The sequence below is a fragment of the Papaver somniferum genome, chromosome 6 (assembly GCF_003573695.1).
Source record: "Papaver somniferum cultivar HN1 chromosome 6, ASM357369v1, whole genome shotgun sequence".
NCBI lineage: Eukaryota > Viridiplantae > Streptophyta > Magnoliopsida > Ranunculales > Papaveraceae > Papaver > Papaver somniferum.
Window position 1 is genome coordinate 14875138 of NC_039363.1, and position 23885 is coordinate 14899022.

The window sequence follows — 23885 nt, forward strand, 5'->3', positions numbered from 1 at the left end:
TAACAGGACATGAGAGTCCTGGATGTAGGCTAGTCCAAACATGGTTTCTAACACAACCCATAGTCCCAATTTATACCCAATTACATCATTAGGGTTTTACCCAATTTTTCACCCAAACTGACAGAGCTAGGGTTTAGTAATTTCTCACCTAATTTGATGTAGTAACATCAAATTGAACAGCACCCATTACTCTATTTGTCCTTCTCTACCTCTCCATGCCTTCAATTTCACTCTAGCTCGACCTAATTTACCAATTTTGCACGCCTAGGGTTTCTGAAAGAGAACGTGCAAAAATTGAGAAATTAGATGGACTAGGGAGGTGTGAACAGATGGTATTGGTTGTTGGGTGATAGGGTGATGATGGTGGAGGTGTGGTGGTGGCAGTGAGTTGGTGAAGAAGGTGGTGGTGTACGGTGGTTCTGCTGTGGTGAATATGGAGAAGAAAGTGGCTCGACTGGTTGGGAGAGAAGGGTGTTTGGTTAGGTGGATGGGTTCGGTCGATAGGGTGTGAGGCGGCTGCATCGAGTCTTGATGTTCTGTGACTCTGAGCTGTGAGATGCGAAGATGGTAGGTAGATCGGACGGTGATGCGGAGGTAAGCGATGAGCGACCGTTGGATTATATGATACAACAAAATGAACGGTACTTGATGGAGTTAGGTACTGTAGTGTAAGGCGGAGATATCAAACTTCGATGCACAGCAAGGGAGCGACCGTTGGATTCAACTACCATCTAATCTGAAGGCTTGGAATTTCAGCGCTGTGGTGCTCGGCAGAAACATCAGATTTTGATGATCTATGAAGGAGCGACCGTCGGATGCTTCTGAGAACTGATCTGATGGCTGAGAACGGAGGCGCTTTTGTGTGTAGAAAATGAGGTTGTGCGCACCATTCTTCGCGGCTTCCTTGCGTAATTTCTCCCGGCTTTTCACTACTTTTCTGCTCTTTTCGCTCCGCGACTCATCCGAACTTTATTTATTACCTAAAAATGCAAAATTAATTAATAAAAATATTTATTCTTGAAAACACTGAAAATACAGAATATGGGATAATATGTAGAATTAATGCACAACAGATGAGTTAAAATGCCAACAAAAAGGGATAAATATATACAATATTTGGCACTCATCACCATTTCTGTTCCTTGAAAAGTGTTTGTCCAATTACGAAGGATAAAACCAAAACCAGAATTAGTTATCTCAGATAACCAGGAAGCGTCATAGTTCAGTTTGTTTGCGTTTGCAGCTGGTAAGTTTCAGTAAATATCAAGTTTTTTAATAGTGCTGCTTGTTTCAGTTTTCTTGGTTCTATTTTCTGGGTGCCAATAAGCAAAATTTCTGGTGATATCTAGAGATACTTGTTCAGGTGTTCTAGATTTATCTTCGAAAACTCTAACACACCTTTCTTTCCATATAAACCAACACTTGGTGGCTGCAAGTGCCATAGATATGGATTGCAAGTTCCATGTTCTCCATTCATTATAGTTACCTAAGAAATATTTATTAGTAGTATTTGAGTTTAGATGTACTCCATGTGTATCCATTGGAGGTAAGTTCCAGACATCTTTTGCATAATCACATTCAAAGAACAAATAATAAGTAGATTCCACCATAGAAAACACAATTTTTATCTTCATCCGTAACAAAACCCAACTTTTGCTTAGGTCATATGGCATCTTGCAAACATTTCCTGATAAACAATTTTACTTTCCAGAACTTTTTAGAAGAGTGTGATACAATATTGGAAGGATTTAAGAGTTTAGCATATAAAGACTTGACAGAAAATGCACCATTCCTAGTCAAAATCCATCTTAGTTTGTCTTTCTTCAGGTGACCATACCTTGTAGTGTAGAGATTGATGTTCACAATTTCCTGTACTACATAATTATCAAAAATTGATTGTAATAATTGAATGTTCCACTTTTTTTTGTGTGATTTTTTAAGTCAGACACAAGTGTTATACGAGTGTTTGTCCTTTGGATGGAGTTTTCCAAAGTCTCTACTCTGGCTGAAAGGCATCTATCCTCCCAAATATTTATTGAGGCACCATCACCTACTTCCCAGATGTTGTATTTTTTGATATGTTGAATGCCTTGAAGAATGCAGTTCCATATCCAAAAAGCACTTGATTTTTTCTTGGAATGTAAAGCACCTGTTTTTTTACCTTCAAATTTTTTTCGACTTCTTCCAAAGCAAACTCAGTACGTTGCCTTTGTTTGAGGCGTGAAGGACCACATTTGAGTCTAGTTATATTCTCCTGGTTTAAATAAGCTCAACTGCTCCTCACAATATGTTTTCCAAAATAATTCTTGTGGCTGCCTAAGCATTAAAATCTCCGAGCTGCAATATGCCTTCTGTTTCTGAAGCTTCTCGATTTCAAGTTTAATGGCCTCCATAAGACAGATCACATCTCTTCTGGCTTGGTAAATAAAAAACTTCCATCATAAGATCCATTTAAAAAAATAAAAACCGTACTAAAATTACATTACGAACAACGAAATTGATTTTATTACAATAACCAGGTAAATTTTATCTAAGCAGTAATTGTAGTAGAAAAGGAAATTACTAAACCAGATTAGAAATGATGTTATTTTACTTATTTATTTATTTATTTCAACACGATAAGCTGGGATCGGAAAGGCTGTTGCGGCATGTATGATATGCAAGGAAAGGTACAAATTCGAATTCCAAAACCAACAACCAGATCATAAATTCATCTTTACATATTAAATTCTTGTAACCGACATTTACCCACACTTTCATATGCCTCAAGCGATTTCAAATTTAGGATTTGCATAACCAAATTTAGTTATATATATATGGATTTTCCCATATTTAAATCGTTGAAGAAAAGTATATTTTTGAAAGAGTTAGTTTACACAAGCGAAAGTTATAAAACGATTTATTTCCTTGCATGCAAATAGTTTTTTTTTTGCATATAAAATTTCTTTATATCATATGAATACATTTACTATTTACATTACTACTAATAAATTTAATTGTCAATCTGTTTACATTACTACTAATCAACTTAATTGTCAATATGAATGAAAAAACAATATGTCATAATATGAACTTTCCTTACTAGTACAATATGATTCATTTTCTTTCTGTATAAATATTTTTTTTGCATATAATATCGTTATGAATTCGGATATTTTGGTAAGAATTTTTAAGAAATAATTCATATAAAAAATAAATATCGGTTTAAAATGCGATTATTTTCTCTAAAACCAAGAAACGAATATCTTGATATATTAGGTACAGATAAATAGTAATATGAGGGCAATAATGAGATGTCGTCCGGTGAAAAATAATAATTTAAAGGTTGTGTGTGTAACCACTAATTACTAGTTTCATATACGTATAAACACTCTCTAAAAAAACAATAAAAAGTTAAACTTCTTAGTTTAGATTTTTGTTTGGTTATGTGGGCCTATATATAAAGACCATATCATTTTCAGTAGAATTCATTATTTCAGATTATTACTTAAAAGTTTATTAAATGCCATTCTCTTAATCTTTTTCTTCAAGTTTACCTTTCTGATTTCCGTAGCTAAGCTCTTTTCGCATCTTTGCAAACTCCGTTTTGCTTTGTTCCTACACATTCTACACTAGATATGGCATAAGAAAGGATATCTAGTTTCCATGTTTAAAAATTACTTTGATCCCAAGAAAACTAAAGTTCTCCGCATAGATTGATTCTGACGAATGAAAACCATGTGAGAAGTTTGTTTTATAATACAAAGAAGAATGTGCACTAGTGTATTTTTCGGTTAAGGATTCATGCATAAAAGTTAGCTTAAGAATCACCAAGTATAGTTATTGGACCGTCATGAAATGTTGGAGTTCAATAAAACACAAACAAACCAGTTCGCAAACTAAGAAAAGCGATTCGTGAACTCGATATGTTTGAAGCGTCCAAGAACATACCCAAAATTGCATAGTTCGTGAACACGCAAATTTGAAGAAGTATCAAGGGCAACTCAAAATTGCAGAGTTTGCAAACTTTAAAACTTAGTTTGTGAACAGAAGAATAATTTGACATTTTTAAGATTATAGTTCATAGACATAGTTTTTTAACAATAAAAATTATTTTCAATATCAAAAGTGATAGGACCTATGAGCATACAATGTTCGGTTTCGTGTTTCAAGATTTTCCAAGCACAAGCTTGAATTCAAAACTTCTTCTTTATAATTCGTTATATATTAATGTTATATGACATTTTTTTAGAAGATTGAATGGTAGAAATAATGAGTAAATAAGTTAGTCAGCCGTCATATATCTTTGTTGATGGAGTTCTCGTAAATATCTTCATTGTTCTTCAATCTTCAATTTTCGAGGCTATTCGGTAATTTCTAATATTCAACTACCATGCTCCAATCCAAGTGTGAGTCTGACTAATTAGTAGGTTATAAATCATGATACAGTTATAGTCATACAACAATGACAACAAGTTTGACATACCAATACTTGTAGTTCAACTAAGTGATGCTCTAACAGGGATCTTGGTTTCAAAGAGTTGATACTTGATGTTTTCGTCATTTCCAGTTTGATGATTTTTGTTGTAATATACTTTTTCAATCGGTCGTAGCATCAAACTTATAGTGATACTTTCTGCAAGAATTCCTCAATTACCACGATTGTATCCATGGGACGATCACTAAGAATAACCTCGATTTTAGCAACGGAAACATGGGACATGCTTATGGTGATAAGAACAACACCAAAATACAATGGACAAGAGTTTTCTTAGATTCAAACTCACAAAACCTCATTTATTTCACCACACTCAGGATCGAGACACCATCATACTTGCAAGATATTATCAAAAAAATTAGATCTCAACTACGATCTATCATGTCCCATACAAACTACCACATTTATAGAGAGGCCAATCAGGAAATGCACTAGCAAATCAAGCGGAATGTAGATGTCAACAAAGATCTTCTAGTAGGATTGTGATATTCATCAAATTTTGATGAAGTCAACAAAGATCCTCTAGTCGTGTTGTGATATCTATCAATTTTAATGAATTTACTAGAATAAAGGATATCTATTTTTTTTTGAAAAGAAATGCTTAATACAGTGAATTCTAATATTAATGTACAAAAAAGATGGCTAAATAGGATTAAAAGAAACACAATGTACTTAGAAAACAAACGGCATTCAATTACAACTAGATATCATGACTATAAACCACTATGTAAGAGAACCAAAAATCAAGTTGTAAGAAAAATTTAAATTTTGGGCCCTGACAGGGCCCTAACAATGTGATGATCTAGGCAATACCCTAGCTAGCCTGGTCCATAAGACGCCTCTAGTTAAAATTTTTTGTTCATTTACTGGCTTTTGTCTCTCTTTATCCCTTGATCATTATTTAGTTGTAATGACATTGACATTGCTGAAGTTATATAATGCATCATTCTATCCGTGCACAGTACAGATCACTTGCTCATGACTCATAAATTAATAAGGAGATGGTTACATTGTGTTGAGAAGAATCTTCTGAGGTAGTAGAAGAATCATCAACACCTAAGCATCTGAGAAAATCCCTTCTTCCTAATATGAGCAAATAACAAGGATTATACGAGGAACTACTAAAATACGTTGTTGAAGTAGTAGTAGCGGGAGGAGGAGGAGTGAAAGCTTCAACTTCATTAACTTGAGGACTTACGATTCTTCTTCTGCTTGTTGATTTATTTCCTCTATGATCTTCATTTACCTGCAAACATAATGTACACTTATATATTTCTCTATTATATTTATTTCCTACAATCTCACAATTCACATAATTAACCACTTAAACCATTCGTATACTCGAAAAAACGTATTTTAATTAACATATTCTTGTCGTGTCCATTACAAGTATTCCTCTCATGTGAGAATTAAACAATTTTGTTCAACCTCCTAACGACCTTTCCACATTTATAAATCAGTTTCTTACGCTTTATGTTTTAGCAGTATCGGGTTATTCTTGTTTTTCAAAAAATTCTTAAAGGTTGTTGAAAAAGTGGGGGTACAATGACTTCACCCAATATTTCGCTTAGAAATCTGTATGGACTAACTCCAATATACTTTTAAGAAAATCAACTAGACATTCAGACTCAATCTTAATAAAAAGTATATCAATAGTTATATCTCAATTTCTCGATTCAATCCCAACTCAAGCAAATAGAAATCTGCGAGTTTGATTGAATACAAGAGAAATAACTTGAACAGTACCAAATACCAATGTTTAAGGATCAATCAATTACAATCAACACCCAAAGGTTGGATTTACCAATTGATCGATGCAACGCACAACCTGTGATATTTCAATTATATAACAAAATATAACCCGAAAAAGAAATAACACAGACACCAAAAGTTTTGTTAACGAGGAAACCGCAAATGAAGAAAATTCCCGGGACCTAGTCCATGACATTTCTATTTATCATGGTTTTGGATTCCATGTCATCAAGATTAACATCATGGATGTTAGCATAGAAGATTCATGTGAGAGTATCAAAACCTTCTCCATGACCATTAAAGATGTTACCAAGATTGAATTTTTCAAAACAAATCAAATCCTCTTTATTCCCACCAGTAAAATCCAAATTATTTTCTAGGATAAACCCATTAGAAGAAATTCTTTCAAAAACCTTTCCACAAGAATCATTGACAAATCTAATTCTAATGGAATTTTGATCTATTGGTAAGTTCATGATAGAAGAAGATGAAGAACCCAAGTTTTTTTAACCATTTTTTGAAACCTTAAAATTCTTCTTGAGATCTTAAAAATAAAGAGATTAGTGGAAGAGATGACTTACTTGATATGTTTCTTGAAAACCCTTTACACCTTTTGACCTTCAAGGATGATTAATGGAAAAAACACAAAAACCCTAAAAATGTTCACGAACGCGGACAAGGTGGGAAGAAGAAGAAGGTACGCGTACCGCTTCTTTTATATACCAAATAATGGGCTTGGACTCGTTCATGAACCGCGACCTACAAAAGGAATGTAGGATTTCTTAGGTGTTCAAACACCAAGGTTATGCAACTCGCGAAAGCACACAATCGTGTGAAAATACGATGCAGTAGAATGTTATTTTTACAATTATCCCGAGGAGGACAAAATAAAACATTAACCCAAGTAAAAACAAATCGAACCGTTTCTTGCCCCATCTCAATACATATACAAATGGGGTAGTTCCAAGCAAGTTACCAAGTGGCAAGATGTGCAGAGAGACCCTCATGCACCATTTCCGGTTGATATTTGTGAACTGTGCCAGTGGTATTCATAGTAATGATGATAATCAGGGTTAATGAAGCTTTTTAACTTTCTTTTCATATGACCAGGAAGGAGATTTTTCTGATATCTTAAGCCTGTATCAGCAACACGAGAGCCCTTTTTATTGAACTCACTTGTGTTGACAACATAGTTAGTTCGTATATCATGATTGCATGATTTTGTGTTTACCGAACTTTTATCAGAGCAATTCTTATCCTTAACTGAATTAAGCTTTTCTAAGAATCTAAAAACGTTTTCAAATGCTCTAAACAGATCTTTGTTAATTGATCCATTACGATAGCATTCCTCAAAAATATTAAGGATTAATCTAGTGAGATTCCATATCTTTGAGCGTAAAGAACGTTTTCTCAATCTTGCTTTCTTAGAGGATCTTTTAATTTTTCCTCTGGATTGTTTCTCATCATCTAAGTTTTCCAAGATCATAGATGGAATGAGATTATCATGAGAAGCCAAACGAGTAGACCATAATAACCTCTGAACAATCTTTAAGGAATTCTGGCATGCGTTACAGATACCAAGAGAAAGTTTCCCAAAGAAATTTCCCATGAGGAGAGACTTTAGGGATCAGTCAAACACAAACTTATTAAGTTTATAGTGTTTTCCCGCTCTGATACCAATTGAAAATATGGGAGTACCCTCACCCAATATTTCTCTTAGCAATCTGTATGGACTAACTCTAATATACTTTTAAGAGAATCAACTAGAAAGTCAGACTTAATATTATTAAAATGTTTATCAAAGAGTTAGATCTCAATTTCTCGATTCAATCCCAACTCAAGAATATAGAAATCTACGAGTCTGATTGAATACAAGAGAAATAACTTGAACGGTACCAAAGACCAATGTTCAAGGATCAATAAATTTAAATCAACAACCAAAGGTTGGATTTACTAATTGATCGATACAACGCATAACCTGTGATATTTCAATTATATAACAAAATATAATGCGGAAAAGAAATAACACAGAACCAGAAGTTTTGTTAACGAGGAAACCGCAAATGCATAAAACCCCCGGGACCTAGTCCAGATTGAACACACACTGTATTAATCCGCTACATACACTAGCCTACTACAAACTAACTTCGGTCTGGACTGTAGTTGAACCCCCAATCAATCTCTCACTGATCCAAGGTACAGTTGTGCTCCTTACGTCTCTGATCCCAGCAGGATGCTACGCAATTGATTCCCTTAGCTGATCTCACCCACAACTAAGAGTTACTACGACCCAAATTCGAAGACTTTAATAAACAAATCTGTATCACACAGAAGAGTCTACAGGAATAGATAAATCTGTCTCCCACAGAAATACTTACGAGTTTTGTTCCGTCTTTTGATAAATCAAGGTGAACATGAACCAATTCATATACCGGACTTATATTCCCGAAGAACATCCTAGAAATATCAATCACCTCACAATAATCTTAATCGACTAGCGAAACAAGATATTGTGGAATAACAATCGATGAGACGAAAATGTTTGTGACTACTTTTCTATCTTGCTTATCGGAGAAATTAATCTCGAGCCAATTTTATAATTGTACTCAATACGATAGAAATATCAAGATCAAATCACGCAACTACAGATAAAATAGTTGGTCTGGCTTCACAATCCCAATGAAGTCTTCAAGTCGTTAACCTACAGGACTCGATAGAAACCTAAGGTTAAAGGAGAATCGACTCTAGCTTACACAACTAGTATCACACATGAGGTGTGGGGATTAGGTTCCCCAGTTGTTAGAGTTCTCCTTTATATAGTCTCCAAATCAGGGTTTGCAATCAATGCTACCTTGGTAATGAAGCATTCACTATTCACCGTTAGATGAAAACCTGATTAGATTCAAGCTAGTATCTGTATAACCGTTAGCTTGTTATACACACATGAAATGTAACTTCATTTAGGTTTGAGTAACCGTACCTAAACGTGTACAAGTTGTTGGTTCAACAGTAGTTAACAAATGGTAGCCATATGAGCACTTTCATATCAACCTTATTCATCTTCACCATAACTAGTTCAAATAACTCAAAAGAACTAGTTAGAGAGTTGTTCAATTGCTTAGATCTCATAGAAGTATACAAGACACAACCGAAGCAAAAAAAAATTTGATTCACTCGAATCGATTCATGAACATTGTAGCCACGGTTTGCAAAGATTGCATTCCTTAATTTATAAATGTCTTAGTTCACGAATTAAACTGTTTTTAGAAAATAACCCACTTAAGTACGCATACATGTACGCATACTTAAGTACCCGGACTGAGCTTGTTTTCAGTTCACAAACTCCAACAGAAATTCACGGGATGTGAGCTTCCGACAGTACGCGTACGGGTATGCGGACTTAGCTCCGGTCATCCTGAACAAGCAACGCATGCATACTTGGGTTCAAGGATTTTGGACTTACACAAGTATGAATACACATACAATGTTTATATCCAAACATGGTTATATATTTTAAACTCTCATTTCAATAATTAAAACGTTCTTAGAGGATGTTATATAGTGGTTATTCACACACTATTTTCATCAAAGCGATTTTCAAGAGATTGAAATAACCATCATGACTTTCGTCACGAGTAAAGATGAATTTGTCCAAAGCGAAAGCTTACCAGCACATATTTATAGAAATAGATAAGCGAGATAAACTCGTCTCAAAATAGCAAATGTGTATAATCGAAGTCTGTATAGCAATACGACTTTTGTCTCAAGATAGGAGATAGAGTACATAGACTTTTGAGTTATAGATAAGTTAAAGTCTCCACATACCTTTTTGTCGATGAAGATCCACCAGTTCCTTGAGTAGTTCTTCGTCTTTGCATGATGAACGCCGTGGAGTCTAGAGCTTAACTATATTTTTTATCCTAGTCTGAGACTAAATCAAGACTTATAGTTTTGGAAAATAAAATTGACAAAAAATCTTGAGATATCAACGCTTGCGAGTTCGACCGAGAAGTGCTCTAACAGTTGTATCCTGAAGTTGATGATTGTGCGGCATCTTAAACTGCCTTTCTCTTTATTTATTTTAGCCACTCTATCAATTCTTTCTGCATTCCCATTAATATTAAGATTAAAATTACCATGTAAGAATCCACCAATGTTGGGGTGAGGGTTTGAGCTTGTTTCTGATGAAGAATAAGGAGACTTTAAGAATCACTTAACAAATCATGGTTATATCGGTTTAGCTTTCTGAGGATGTAGAAACAGGCTTTGTGCTTGAAACTCTTAGAGTACTTTATTCGCTATTCGTCGCTAGTTTTTCGTTTCCGCGGTATAAATATTTGTAAATTAGTTATTACAACAAACATAACACTCTTTAAAAATAAATTAAACTATTTAAATTTCGACTTACCACATCGACTTCAGTATCACTTCTCGCTATTTGACGAGCCATTTGCATCATCAAAGCTACCCATAGTACACTTATTTGCTGGTTTCATTAAACAACCTGACAACCCAGAAGCATCACATTTTTTTAAATTCCCAGTTTCCTGATTAAAAAGCTTATATGAATATTCTCAAAAAAAAGGTATTATATGTTGTTGGTGAGACCATTGATATACTCAAACATAAGTGTTACTTAAGCTCTACAAATATCCTTAGTTTCATTCGGACTATACTTTGGACCCCGAGTTTTCTGTTGAAGTATCACTGCTCGCTATTGGACGAGTCATTTGCATCATCAAAGCTACCCATAATTCACGTATTTGTTGGTTGCATTAAACGACCTGACAACCCAGAAGCATCACACTTTTTTAAATTCCCAGTTTCCTGACTAAAAAGTTTATATGAATATTCCCAAAAAAGGGTATTATATGTGGTTGTTGAGACCATTGATATAATCAAATGTTAGTGTTACTCAAGCTTTACAAATAACTTTAGTTTCATCCGGACTATACTTTGGACTGCGAGTTTTCTGTTGAAGTTTGTGGTTGTGATGAAGTGGCCATTTTTTTGGATTTTTCTTTTTAGCTTAGAGATTAAGAGTTTGAGAGTGATAGTTTAAACCGGAAGTAAATTATAGTAAGAAATTTTGGATTAAAAGCTGTGATTTTAAAGTTACAAACAATTGAATTTATAGCAATTGAGATTAGATCTATTGGGTGAAATTAACAGTTATCGGCTCAACATAAAAGGACCACCGACTTAATAAAAGCCGAGCCTCGGCCATAATTAAGCCAAGTGGCTCAGTTTGATTCGGTCATCTCAACCTGAGACGAGATGGATAAACTCTCAAATTTTAATGTTTGGCCATCCATTTTACCCATTTGCCTATCCCACCGTGGGGCGGGATATTAATTAGCTCACTTGCCGTCCGCACCGTCTTTACTCCCGGACAAGGAATCAGTGCAGCCGGACACAAAAAAACTCATAGGCCCACTTTACATTTTTCGGAGACTTTTTTCTGGCCCAATAAGTTAGACAAAACTGTAACCAAAATTTTATATCGTTACAAACTTCTTACTTGAAAGACTTTCTTTTCATTTGGTTCGTATCACCAACAATATAAAGGCATCACTTATCTCCCCCTGCATCTTCTTTTTCGCTTTTCCATTCATATGCAACATGGGTAAGTAGATGATCGATGCAAGGAAAGCAGTTGGATTTTTCAGGTAGCTCAGGAAATTTAATTCGCAGCAATTATGGGACATTTCAGCACAATTTCACGCCCTGATATGGTATGTTTTTCTCCGGTGAAACCTTTAAAATGATCAGAACATCTCTGGGTATTTGTTTAGCAGTTTGGTGTAAGTAGAGTGCAAATATAAATTGTGTACAGCCCACAAGTAAAATGAGGAACAGCAAGGGGAAAAAATAAAAAAGAGCGATAGCATACAACTCAAACAGTTTGAATCTCAGATTAATAACCCAGACATTACAGCCAAACATTTTTCAAGCCATAAAACCATAAAAGGTCCTAAATATGATGTTTTATTGTGCAGATACAAATGGTACGAAAATGATTTCTGTGACCTACAAGAATAAATGAAATTATGAACTTATCTAAATGAAAAGGTTAGGGTTAACTAACAGATACATTGGATCAAGTTCTTCAATATTGACAATGTCCCACCATAACCATATGGTTCATATCTATCCAACAGCCTCATTCCATTAGCTCCCTCCACATCTTGCTGCCCTTCCTAGATTTCAGACTTTAGTTTGGAGTTGTTGTTCATTTATTGGCTTTTGTCTCTCTTTGTCAGCTTCTCTCGACTATTATTACCCTGTAATGACATTGACATAGGATACATTCTCAAGTTAGATATGAAAGGATAATGCATACAGTAGAGATTTTAGTTCATAACTACAAATAAAAATAAAATTAACATAACGAGGGAAATGGTTACATTGTGTTGAGAAGAATCTTGTGAGGTAGTAGAAGAATCATCAAGACCCAAGCACTTGAGAAAAGCTCTTCTGCCTAACTCAAGCAAATAACAAGGATTATATGAGGAACTACTACAATATGCTGTTGAAGTAGTAGTAGCCGGAGGAGGAGTGAAAGCTTCAATTTCATTAACTTGAGGTCTTACGATTCCTCTTCTGCTTGTTGATTGATTTTCTGTGTGACCTTCATTTACCTGCAAAACATAATATACACTTGTATATTGCTCCTGTTTCATTCTATCTCACAATGCACATAGTAGTTAACCACTTAAACCCGTATGATCAAAAAATCGAATTTTAACTTAAGGATACGGTACATAACTTCATGCCCAAAACCTAAGGAATCAACAGTCATTTCTGTCTGAATGTTTATAGGTTCATAACCATTCATCCTGTTTCAATAACTGTTACTGGTTTAGACTTTTTTCTTTTTCTTTGTTGGTCTCAGTGCATCCTCCAAGTGTCACCCCAAATAAAACTGGTGATTGCAATTATAATAACTACCGAAAAGTCAAACAAGAAGTAGGGTTTAGAAGTCATCAAGAACAATAAAGACTATCAAACTAACGTGATTTGACCGATATTGACCCCGATTTCTCATTCAATGGAGATTCAGGGAAGATTGAGAAAATGAAAATCAATATATATTTTTACATGATTCCATGGAGAAATGAAATTTAAAGATCGAGAAAATGAAATTTCGAAAAAAGTACCTGCAGACCTTGATTACTTGTGATGAACAATTGGTACTAAAACTGTGATTGTACTTCTTATTAGCAGAGATCTGATTCTGACTCAACGATGACGGCGGTGGCGACGAAGAAGAGGTAGACTTATCAGATACTGATATGATTGAGAAATAAAAGAGAAGAATCATAAGAAGGAGCATAACTAAGAAATGAATCCATATCAACCAAGATGTAACTCCATCAACACTTTCTATTATAAACTCTCCGTTTTCTCTAATCATCTTTTCGATAATACTACTGTTAATCACGAATCATAGAGACTGATTAAGCTAATCAAATAAAGTTGCTAATTAATCGATTAGTAGTGATGATTTCAGGGGGCGATTTGATTTTGATAGAGAGAGATAGAGATGGAGATGGCTGAAGAGAGAAGACAAGTTACAGGTTGAGGGCTGTATAAACAAAAAAATATGTTTGTCTAAAACAGAGAGAGATCTGTAATGTGTATGTTGATTGTCGAATAAATTTAAAAATGGGGGAAAGGTTATCAACAGATTAGATTAATATATACAGAGATTATGAAGCCCCACCCCTTGAATGGATGGAGAGAGACTCCATGTATTCTTGTGAATGAATTTAATGCATAGCTGTAAGGGTAACAGTTGGAAAAGTCAAGTAATCTACATCACCATGGGGATGACTTAAGGACTACTGCCTTGATGAACTTAACCCGTACACCGTTGCGATAACTAGACTACTCTTTTCATGCACCCGTGGAACTTGTTAAGACGTTTTGATTTCTAAAAAAAAGAAAAAGTAAGAAATCAGTTTGGCAACAAAAGAAAAATAGAAAAAAAATATCAAAGGAGGAAAAAATTTTACGTGAAAACGGAGTTTTTTCGAGCGATGTTGTTAATCGGAGCACCATTCTAAATTTCAGCCAATAGATTTTCAAGAAAATTTTTTGGGCCCACTAAATATTATTTGACTAATCACATTTTAGAAATAATTACCTGAAATTATTAAATCTTATATAATCTTATAAAATTATGAAACAAATATAAAAAATATATAACTTTAGGTAGTTATTTTCGTTATAAAATTAACCTTAAAATTAAAAAATATATATATTTGGGAAAGATCACATCAAGATATGCGATATCAATCATGATTTCATCATAAAATTAAATCGATCATAAAAATTAAAATAACAAATATTATCCAATGTCAAATTACACTTCTTATAAAAAAAAATTCACCTAATTACAACTCCAAACTACATTTAATTAAAACCCTTATTACAATTAAACTTCCAAATGAGATTGAATTATCGGATTATCGGTCAAAAGTTAAAAGAAAATACATGATCTGTGGATGTGCACAAATCAAACTTCTAATAATTAATTTATTTCAGATCCATTGACAATCAAAATTATATTTAAGGATACTTACCTGTAGATTAAAGTATGCTTCTTCTTCCATAATAATAAATAATTAATCATGTCAAATAGTCGAAATAAAATTATCGATTTAAAATTTTGATGAAAAATACATGATGTTAAGCATAATTTTGAGAACGATAGATAAAAAATCTTTAGAAGAAAAATGCAATTGAGTTATTTTTAATATTAATTATTCCATAAATATAAAAAAACAAACAATTTGTTTCACCGTAAAAAAATGTTCCATATTTTTGGAAGAAAATACAGCTATCCAAAAATACGGTTGCTATCCAAAAACATAAAACATAATTAATAATTATTTTGCAAGTAAATGTGGTAAAAATATTTTTTATTAAATAATCGTGATTTTATTGTTGTCTTTGTCAATATTATTCATTCAAAAAATATTAAATACCCTTGAAAAGATATTTTTAAATAAATACGATTGGTAAACATGTGATTTTTATGGCTTGAGCTTTCCAAATATAATATAATAGGTGATAAACCTAGCTAAATATAACAATTCTTGATATTTTAAGAGATGTTGATTTATATTATATCCAAAAATGAGTTTGGTGCCGTATATAAAGCATTCGAGATGAGGCAAAATTCATATTTCCAACGTCGTCTCTCTTCATATGGCAAATTAGATTTTTTTTCCTCTTTTATTCTTGGATTTATTGTTTTATTGTCTGATCATCTAATCATGTTTGTTGTGCAGGAAACAAATCTCTATCTCAAATAAAGGACCCACGATAAGAGGGAAAGGTACAACCCTAAAAGCAAGGTTCTTTCTTCTTCTCTTTTTCTTTTGATCCCTAATCGGTGGCTAATATTTCTCATGCCGGCATATTTTGATGTCCAGAGAGATGATTCGCAAGGCCATGTCATCAGTCAAGTGAGTTTTAAGTAACCAACAAGATTCTTTGATGCATAATGGCTTGCTGATATTATTAATTATTTATAGTTTATTAATCTGGAATATAAATTGTCTTATTTCTTGTTTGATTTCCTAGTTCGGTTTTTCTCTCCAAAACCATGAACTTTAAGAATCTTATTTTAGTGTATGGTGTCTGATCGTTGCGAGGATCCTCTCCATGCTAGATGAACATTTTCGTAATGGAAGTCTGTATTCGTAGGTATCTTTCATTATACCAAAAACCCCAATGCTTTTATCCGCCTCATGTACAAAAATGTGATTTCCATTCAGCCGGTAGGAAAATTGCTATTTGTATGGAAGAAAAGAAACATACAAAAGAAAAATGTGTTGCTACGGTGCCACCATTATTCGGATTCTAAAATTATCCGAAACCGAGATGGTCTATGATGGCAGAAAGCGTGTGAGCCAAGGTTCCAAATTGATCACTTTCTGTAGTATTTGGTTTTATGCTTGCTAAAACTGTATGCGTAAAGCTAAAAAATTAGTTATTTTCCAAGTACAATGCTTTTTTAGAATTCTTTTTTGATGGTATTTGTTGATTCCAATAATTTCACTGCTGCTACTAGGAGTATTATGTGTTGTATAATGGTTTTCATTGAGTTTACATGGTTTGTTAAGATCTAAACTATGATACAAGATTTTGGACATGATAAAGTACTCCAGAATTTTTCATTTGCTTTTTTAAATTTTTCTGTACAAAATTCGAAGAGATCAATCGAGAAAAAAGGTAAATTTTTCTTTTGTTCTTCTTTTATTGGAAATAGGTGATATTATTCATGTTCCTGCATCCATCTATTAAACTGTAACAAATATTGTACAGTTGTGCAAATTCGTGGTTGACAACTTCAATAAGGTCAACAATCTTACGTACTTGGTATTTCATAGTAGTATTATATATGTTATATCAAAGGGTATTGTGATGTAAATTAACTAGATGATTACATCTAAACCACCTAATAAATCTAAATTTTACGTTAAACACCTTGGTTAACTATTGATTATTGAGAAGAGACAAGAATGGTAGTGGATGCGATGGTTCCATGATTTCTTTAGATTTAGAAGTGGAGGTTTAAGGACTTTCTTACACCCGTGCATGTACTCCTTTTAACCATATCCATACATTTTTGGTGTCACACTTTTGTTTGGCTTGACAAACATATTAAAACATGAACAAAGATCTACAAAAGATGGGAGAGAATCCTAAAGCAGAGAACAAAACAACCAATTAAGAAAGGAACGTCAAAAAAATTCAATAAGAAAGTCTGATATCTGTTGTTTGGACTTGATGCATGTACTCCATTTTAGATCTCTTTGTCCCTGATCAAATCAATTTGGTTGTTAAAGATTTATGTTGGTAATATTACTGACAAGGACCGCTTGGGTAATATTCTCAATCGTTTCTAATTCTTCATTTAGAGGTTAGGGCCTTATGTTGATTTTTATTAAAGAGTGTTTATCTGAGACTAGGCATCACCCGGACCGTAGGCAGAAACTATACCCATTGTTAGATAGCATACGGGATTCTGCTTGGTCGGAGCTTTGGCCAACGGATTTCCAGTGTACACAACACCATTTGGAGGGTCAAAAATGGAGATCACGATTATCAAGAAGAAGGTTTCGGCAAACCAATATACAAAATCCATCGTACAACAACGAATCTTTGTGTTTACCCTTTTTTTTTTAATTGTTTTTTACGTTTGAGAATTAGTTAATACATTTTTCTAAGGTTACTTTTTTGATTTGGTTCTTTGAATATGAGATACGTATGTAGCACCTTAGGTATGACTGCTTCATCACGGTTATGCCAAACACAAGGAAACGATCTCACAATTAAGAAGAATTTACACTTTAAAGTCTTCAATAGTAACAGACGAACCTTAATGGTCACCTACAAACATTTTTAAAACTCCCAAAAATCTGAGCAAATTTTTTTAGAGATACCAAGGTACTATACAAGGACTATACGGCACATGACATAGCTTACTTCTACCAAGTGTATACCTATCCATTCAACGGAATTCATGCACCCAAAAGATTAATTCATATACAAGAAAAACAAAAAGTGTATATTAGGGGTTTGTACGACTTACTTTTGTTTCGATCTTGGATTCAAAGAGGATTTAATTCGTACACGATCCACGTGTGCTCCCTACAATTCCATAATGATTATTGTAGTTTTCTTTGCATAAGTCTTGGAAGTGGTGATAGGAAGAAGTGTGATGAAATCAAGGGACACCATACCACTAACTAGATATCAGTCTCCAGTTAAAATTACCTTTGCAATACACATTGACAGATGCAAGGCGCAAAGCTTATACAGTGTTGGGTTCTACTTGAAATCAGGGGCTTTCGACGAAAATGACAATCCGACATACATAAACATTTCAAATATATCTAAGGAGCCATCAAAAACAAAAATCACTACCATCAGAATGATTTACCCGATGGATATACCAAAACTATTATTGTCCATCAACACATTTCTGAAAATTCCGGGTCTATAGACCATATTATTCTCCAAGCAGTGACTTATTGGAATGAGAATCATGAGTAGAAGGTTAAACCGTTTTTTCGAAGCAGTGACCTATTAGAGATTTTCTTTTATTTTTTCTTAGGAATGAATTTGTTTATTTTCCCTACGAGTAGATTTGGTTAGATGGGATTTTTAGAAATCACAAACAATTCCAACTTTGTTATGGGTTCCCTTTTAGTAAATCTTATGGCTCTTATAGTTTTGCACTTATCCTACCATTTTCAGAATAAAGAATAATTTGTTTTACTTGATATTTTATTGTGAAGTGGTTTTTCATGTAATGTAGATATTCTCTGTTATTTATGTATTGAATTTCCAAACAATAACGAATCTTAGAAGCCCTCCTATTGAAATGACCCTTATTAATTGTTAAGAAACAAACTGATGAAGACTACTGATCGTAGGGTGATCAATATTCTCATCATCCTTTACATGGTATGGGATTATTACCATATGAATTTAGATATTTGATGCCGTAATTTTTATAGCTATGTTGTCCAAAATATTTTCCGTCCAAAAAGATAGCTTACTTACCCTAAATAAGAATTAGGGTTTCTCAATTTAAATAAAATATTGAAACAAAATAAGATATCTTCATAATCAATCCAAAATTTAGATAAAATATGGAAACACAATATGGGAAAAAAAATTACACCCTAATTATCCTCTATATATATAAACAAATGTAAGCGATCTTTAGCCCAAGAAATTCACATGATGAAACTAGAAAATCTTTGTAGTATATACATGCATGAGTATCACTACCTACATGCGGTAATCAAAAAGAACAGCAAAAAATGGCAGGAAACAACAGATTCATAAAAAGAAGAACAGAGAAGACTTTCGGAACAATATGAAAAGGCAAAGTATACTTATCTCTACCTTGAAACACGAGACGAAAAAAAGAACATACATACAAAGACGACAAAGAAACCATAGGGGAAAGGGGTGTGAACCTTCGATTTAATAAGAATGGTATGATTTTATTCAACCAACCAAAACAAGTTTAATAATCGGGAATACAACTAAGAAATCATCAAAACCATAGACGATAAATAATGTTAGATATTTTCGATCAATACTTTGTTGGTTATAGAACTAAAAAAGATAATAAAATTTTTATACTATCAATTATTTTGGCCTTTTTTTTTCGTTTTCATTTTCTGGCACACTTAGTGGGATTACTTTGGTTTTCTAATATATTCTCTATATAAAAAGAGCATCTAATATTCCACAAGCAATAAACAGAACCGTGCATCGCACGGGTGACAAACTAGTATGTAGAAAAGTACGGTTTAGGAACAATTCTACCTCAATCTATAAGAGCAGAATTGTGTCCCACATATAAAAACTTGATTTACAGTAAAATTATTAAAATCCTCCATATTCGACAACCAAATCACCATAATCTGCTTAATAAGTAAATAAACTCCCTCAATGTCCATAAATCTACCCCCAAATTCCCTACTGTTTCTTTCCTTCCACAAATGCCATAATACAACATAAATCACTTTCCACCAAACTTCCTTACATCTTCCAGTTAAAACATTGAAACTCCAAGTTTCAAACAAGTTCTTCACTGAAGAAGGAAAAACCCAAGAAACTTTTGAAAGACTTAATAAAGTAAGACCATACTCTAAAAGCATAATGACAATGGAGTAACATATGATCGCAGTCTCTACATTCTCCGTACAAAACAAGCACAGTTAAATATCCATTTCAACTCCTCTATATTTCAACATGGAGAGTGTTACGAAAATTTTCCCACAACATAAAACTAACCTTTGAAGGAATGCTCTTTTTCCACAAAAAATTCTGAAAATCACAATTCTCCCCATATTGCACCTGTGATTCATACCACTTATTCATTGTAAAGTCCCCTATGATATCCACCTTATCCTCCTCTTCATACCATGCACTATCCCGAATGCATTATACAGCAAGTCCAAATCTAATTGTTTTGCACCTGTCAATCTTCTCCTAACAATACAAAGTAGCCTTCCATCAACAATCATCTCTACAATTGAAGAATTATTATTGATGCATACTTTATATATTGCACTAAACTTATCTCTGAGAAAACTAAGTGAAGACCATTCATCCAACAAGAACCTAATAGCCTAACCATTTTTCAGCTTAAAAGTTATGTTCTCCTGCAAAAAAAAAGTAGTATTAAGAATGTTCTTCCACACAATCCTCGCTTTAGGTTTAATATCATCACTTGGAAGCAGAACATATGGATTATTACTGAATTTCTCCTGCACCACCCCCCTCCATAGTTCCTTGTTCTCCTTAGAGTACCTCTAGATCCATTTTGCGTTGAGAGCTTTACTAGTGAATATGAGATTCTTAATTCCAAAACCACCTAGATGTTTTGGCCTACAAATCTTGTCCCATAAAAACCAACACATTTTCCTTTTATTTTCATTTGAATCCCACAAAAATTCCTCATCAAGCTAGTTAACTTATTCTCAACTGAGGCAGGCGTGTGAATCAATGTCAAAAAGTAAACAAACAAACTTTCCAAACAGCTTTTGATCAACACCAACCTACCTGCCTTATTTATGAATATTTTTCTTCTTAGTTGCTAGTCTAACCTCCACTCTGAATCACTTCAACCTACACCGAGGCACATCTTGGTGTAGCTCCAATTGGCAACCCCAAGTACTTGATAGGTAATTTCTCAACTTTACATCCAAGCTCCAAAGCTAAAGAAGAAATAACATTATCAGCAACAACACTAATCAAAGAACTCTTGTCTATATTCAACTTCATCCCTAACAGCATCTCAAAAAAATTTAGAATAATAAAAATTCTTCTAATCTCCTCCACATTAGCATCCAAAAACAATAAAGTATCATCTGTAAATTGTAAGGGAGAGATAATACAACCATTTTCCTTGACATCAAATCCATGAATCTGTCATCTATTCACTGCATCCAACACCAACATTGATAAGACCTCCACCACCAATAAAAATAAAAAGGGAGATAAATAATTTCTCTGTCTCAACCCCGTTAGACGGCTTAATTTTTTCAGATGAACTTCCATTAACAAGAACCAAAATATGTGCAGAAGAAATGCACCATTTCATCCAGGAAATCCACCTACTGCCAGAACCATGCTTCTCCAAGATTCTCATAAGAGATTTTCACTTCACATTCAAATTCTTTTTCCATGTCTATTTTACACAACACTCCAGGCTTATTTTCCTTCATTCTATTATCTATTATCTATACATTCCCCTGCACTTAAAACTCTATCCAAAATTTGCCTCTCCTTCACAAAAGCACCTTGACAGTCTGACACTAGTTTATGCATAACCAACTTAAGCCTATTTGCAAGCACCTTAGACAACACCTTATAAGCACTTCCTAAAAAACTAAGGGGCCTAAAATCTTTTGGAGTACTTGAATCCTCCTTCTTAATGAAACAAATGAACAGTTCAATCTCCAATCCCATGTACCTATGTTATAAAACTCCTCAATCACCCTCATAAAGTCACCCTTGATAATATGTGTTAGAGCATTTCTCGGTAAAACTCAAAAGTGTTGCTATCTCAAGCTTGTTGTCAAATTTAGTTTTCAAAACTATATCTTGATTTCTAGTATACAATTAGTTAAGTCTCGGATTAGGATATAAGATGTAGTTGAGTAACGGGCATCACGGCAGTCATCATTGCGCTCTACCGTTTAAAGGCGAAGATCAACCGAAACTTTTGGAGAATTTCTTCAACAAAAGGTAAGTGAATACTGAACCACCAATATCTCAAGTTATATTCATCTTTATATTTATGATACTTTGTCGCATAACTAATTAGACTATTGCAAGCATATCAAGAGTTTCAAGTCAAGTTTATCTTGGTAATTAGTTCTCGAAATATGACTAAGCTTAATGAATATTTGTTAATATTTGATAAATTTCGGTTAAGAACAATTTGTTGTTTATAATCTAAATCGTGATTCAAGATTATCATTCAAAAATAGCCTGGAACAGTGATATGTGTCATTGATGTTATTTGGGAATGTTTTGAATTGATTTAGAGAGAAATATAGAACTACTGTGAATTTGGATATAAGAGAGTATACATATCAGTCTTACAAACTAGGAAAACTGTTAAGGTCTGAAGCCGTAATACATGTACTCAGTACACGTATCGGAGTAGCTATATGTCGACAACAACTTTTTGGTACACATATCAGTATGCACACCTTAAAAATTTTGTGAACTCAATGAACCCGGATCATTACGCATACCCGTATACATACTAGACTGTTGGTCCCGGAACCGGTTTGGTATCCATACCGGTACGCATACCATAAAAGTTATGTGAACTCCGGAACGCGGTTATGTTTTAATGGTATCCATATCAATACGCATACCGAAAAAAATTTGTGAGCTCTGGAACTCGGTTATGTCTTAAAGTATACATACTGGTACACGTAGCATGATATTACTGCTCACGAACAGGTTAAGTATATTTACCTAGTACGCCTACTTACCATGTCGATTAAATTCATATGCACATAAAATTATTTCTCTGAGATAATTAGCATTCGAATAATCTCTAAAAATGCCATAGACATATTTGATCACATAATTGTGACTCGAGTTAAGTCTTAAGTGTTATATGAAAATGCTCAAACTTATAGTTCAGTTGGCTAGTTTCGACTAACCATTCATGAGCGTGGTATTTGTACGTGGTTCGGTTACAGTTCATCCTAACCAGAGTGTATATCTTGTTATGTTAATGAAATTCAAAGTTCATCTAACGGTGAATATTGTATGCTTGGTTCCAAAGCTATCTTAGCTTAAACCTAAAGCAACTTATGCTTTGAATGTCTATAAAAGTGGAACCTCAAGCAACTGGGATCTTTGAATCCTGACACTACTTTCTTGGTGTGTCCTATTTGTAAACTAGAGTCGTTCTCTTCCTAAACCCCTTTTAGAGTTTAGCGACTGATGAGTGCCAAATAATGTATATATTTATCCCTTTTTGTTGGCAATTTAACTCATCTTTTGTGCATTAATTCTACATTTTATCCCATATTCTGTATTTTCATTGTTTTCAAGAATAAATATTTTTATTAATTAATTTTGCATTCTTAGGTAATAAATAAGTCTGGATGAGTCGCGGAGCGAAATAGAGCAGAAAAGTAGTGAAAAGCCGGGAGAAATCACGCAAGGAAGCCGCGAAGAATGGTGCGCACAACCTCATTTTATACACACAAAAGCGCCTCCTTTCTCAGCCATCAGATCAGTTCTCATAAGCATCTGATGGTCGCTCCTTCATAGAGCATCAAAATCTGAAGTCTCTGCCAAGCACCACAGTGCTGAAATTCCAAGACTTCAGATTAGATGGTAGTTGAATCCAACGGTCGCTCCTTTGCTGTTCATCAAAGTTTGATATCTCCGCCTTACACTACAACACCTAACCCCATCTAGAGCCGTTAACTTCGTTGTATCAAAAAATCTGACGGTCGCTACCAACCTCATCAGGAGGAACCATCTGATCCACCTACCAGCTTCACATCCCACGGCCCATCTCACGAAACATCATCTCTTGATGGACCCGCCTCACATCCTAGCGACCGAGCACCTACAC

The 23885-nt window shown here is 34.0% G+C and overlaps 1 protein-coding gene across 2 annotated transcripts; it reads right to left on the minus strand.

Moving 5' to 3' along the window:
• Nucleotides 1-12119: 12119 nt before the first annotated feature.
• On the minus strand, nt 12120-14070 carry LOC113287006. Of its 2 annotated transcripts, none has more exons than XR_003329649.1 (3): nt 13390-14069; nt 12637-12870; nt 12120-12513 (listed from the first exon to the last, which is right to left on the minus strand). XR_003329649.1 is itself a non-coding variant. In XM_026535662.1 (3 exons), exons 1-3 carry the CDS (start codon nt 13644-13646, stop codon nt 12466-12468), a joined length of 531 nt encoding a protein of 176 aa, XP_026391447.1. In that variant the 5' UTR covers nt 13647-14070; the 3' UTR covers nt 12120-12465. The 2 variants fall into 2 exon arrangements, 1 of the variants encoding a protein (XP_026391447.1); XM_026535662.1 differs by having other exon boundaries at nt 13398-14070.
• Nucleotides 14071-23885: the final 9815 nt, after the last annotated feature.

Bases quoted from the DNA above. Each gene is read 5' to 3' on its own strand.
- LOC113287006 (XM_026535662.1), bottom strand. From the start codon at position 13,646: ATGATTAGAGAAAACGGAGAGTTTATAATAGAAAGTGTTGATGGAGTT. The intron at 12,871-13,397 runs GTCTGCAGGTAC...TATGTTTTGCAG, and splicing joins GTTCATCACAAGTAATCAAG to GTAAATGAAGGTCACACAGA. The intron at 12,514-12,636 runs GTAACCATTTCC...ATGTCATTACAG, and splicing joins AAGATTCTTCTCAACACAAT to GGTAATAATAGTCGAGAGAA.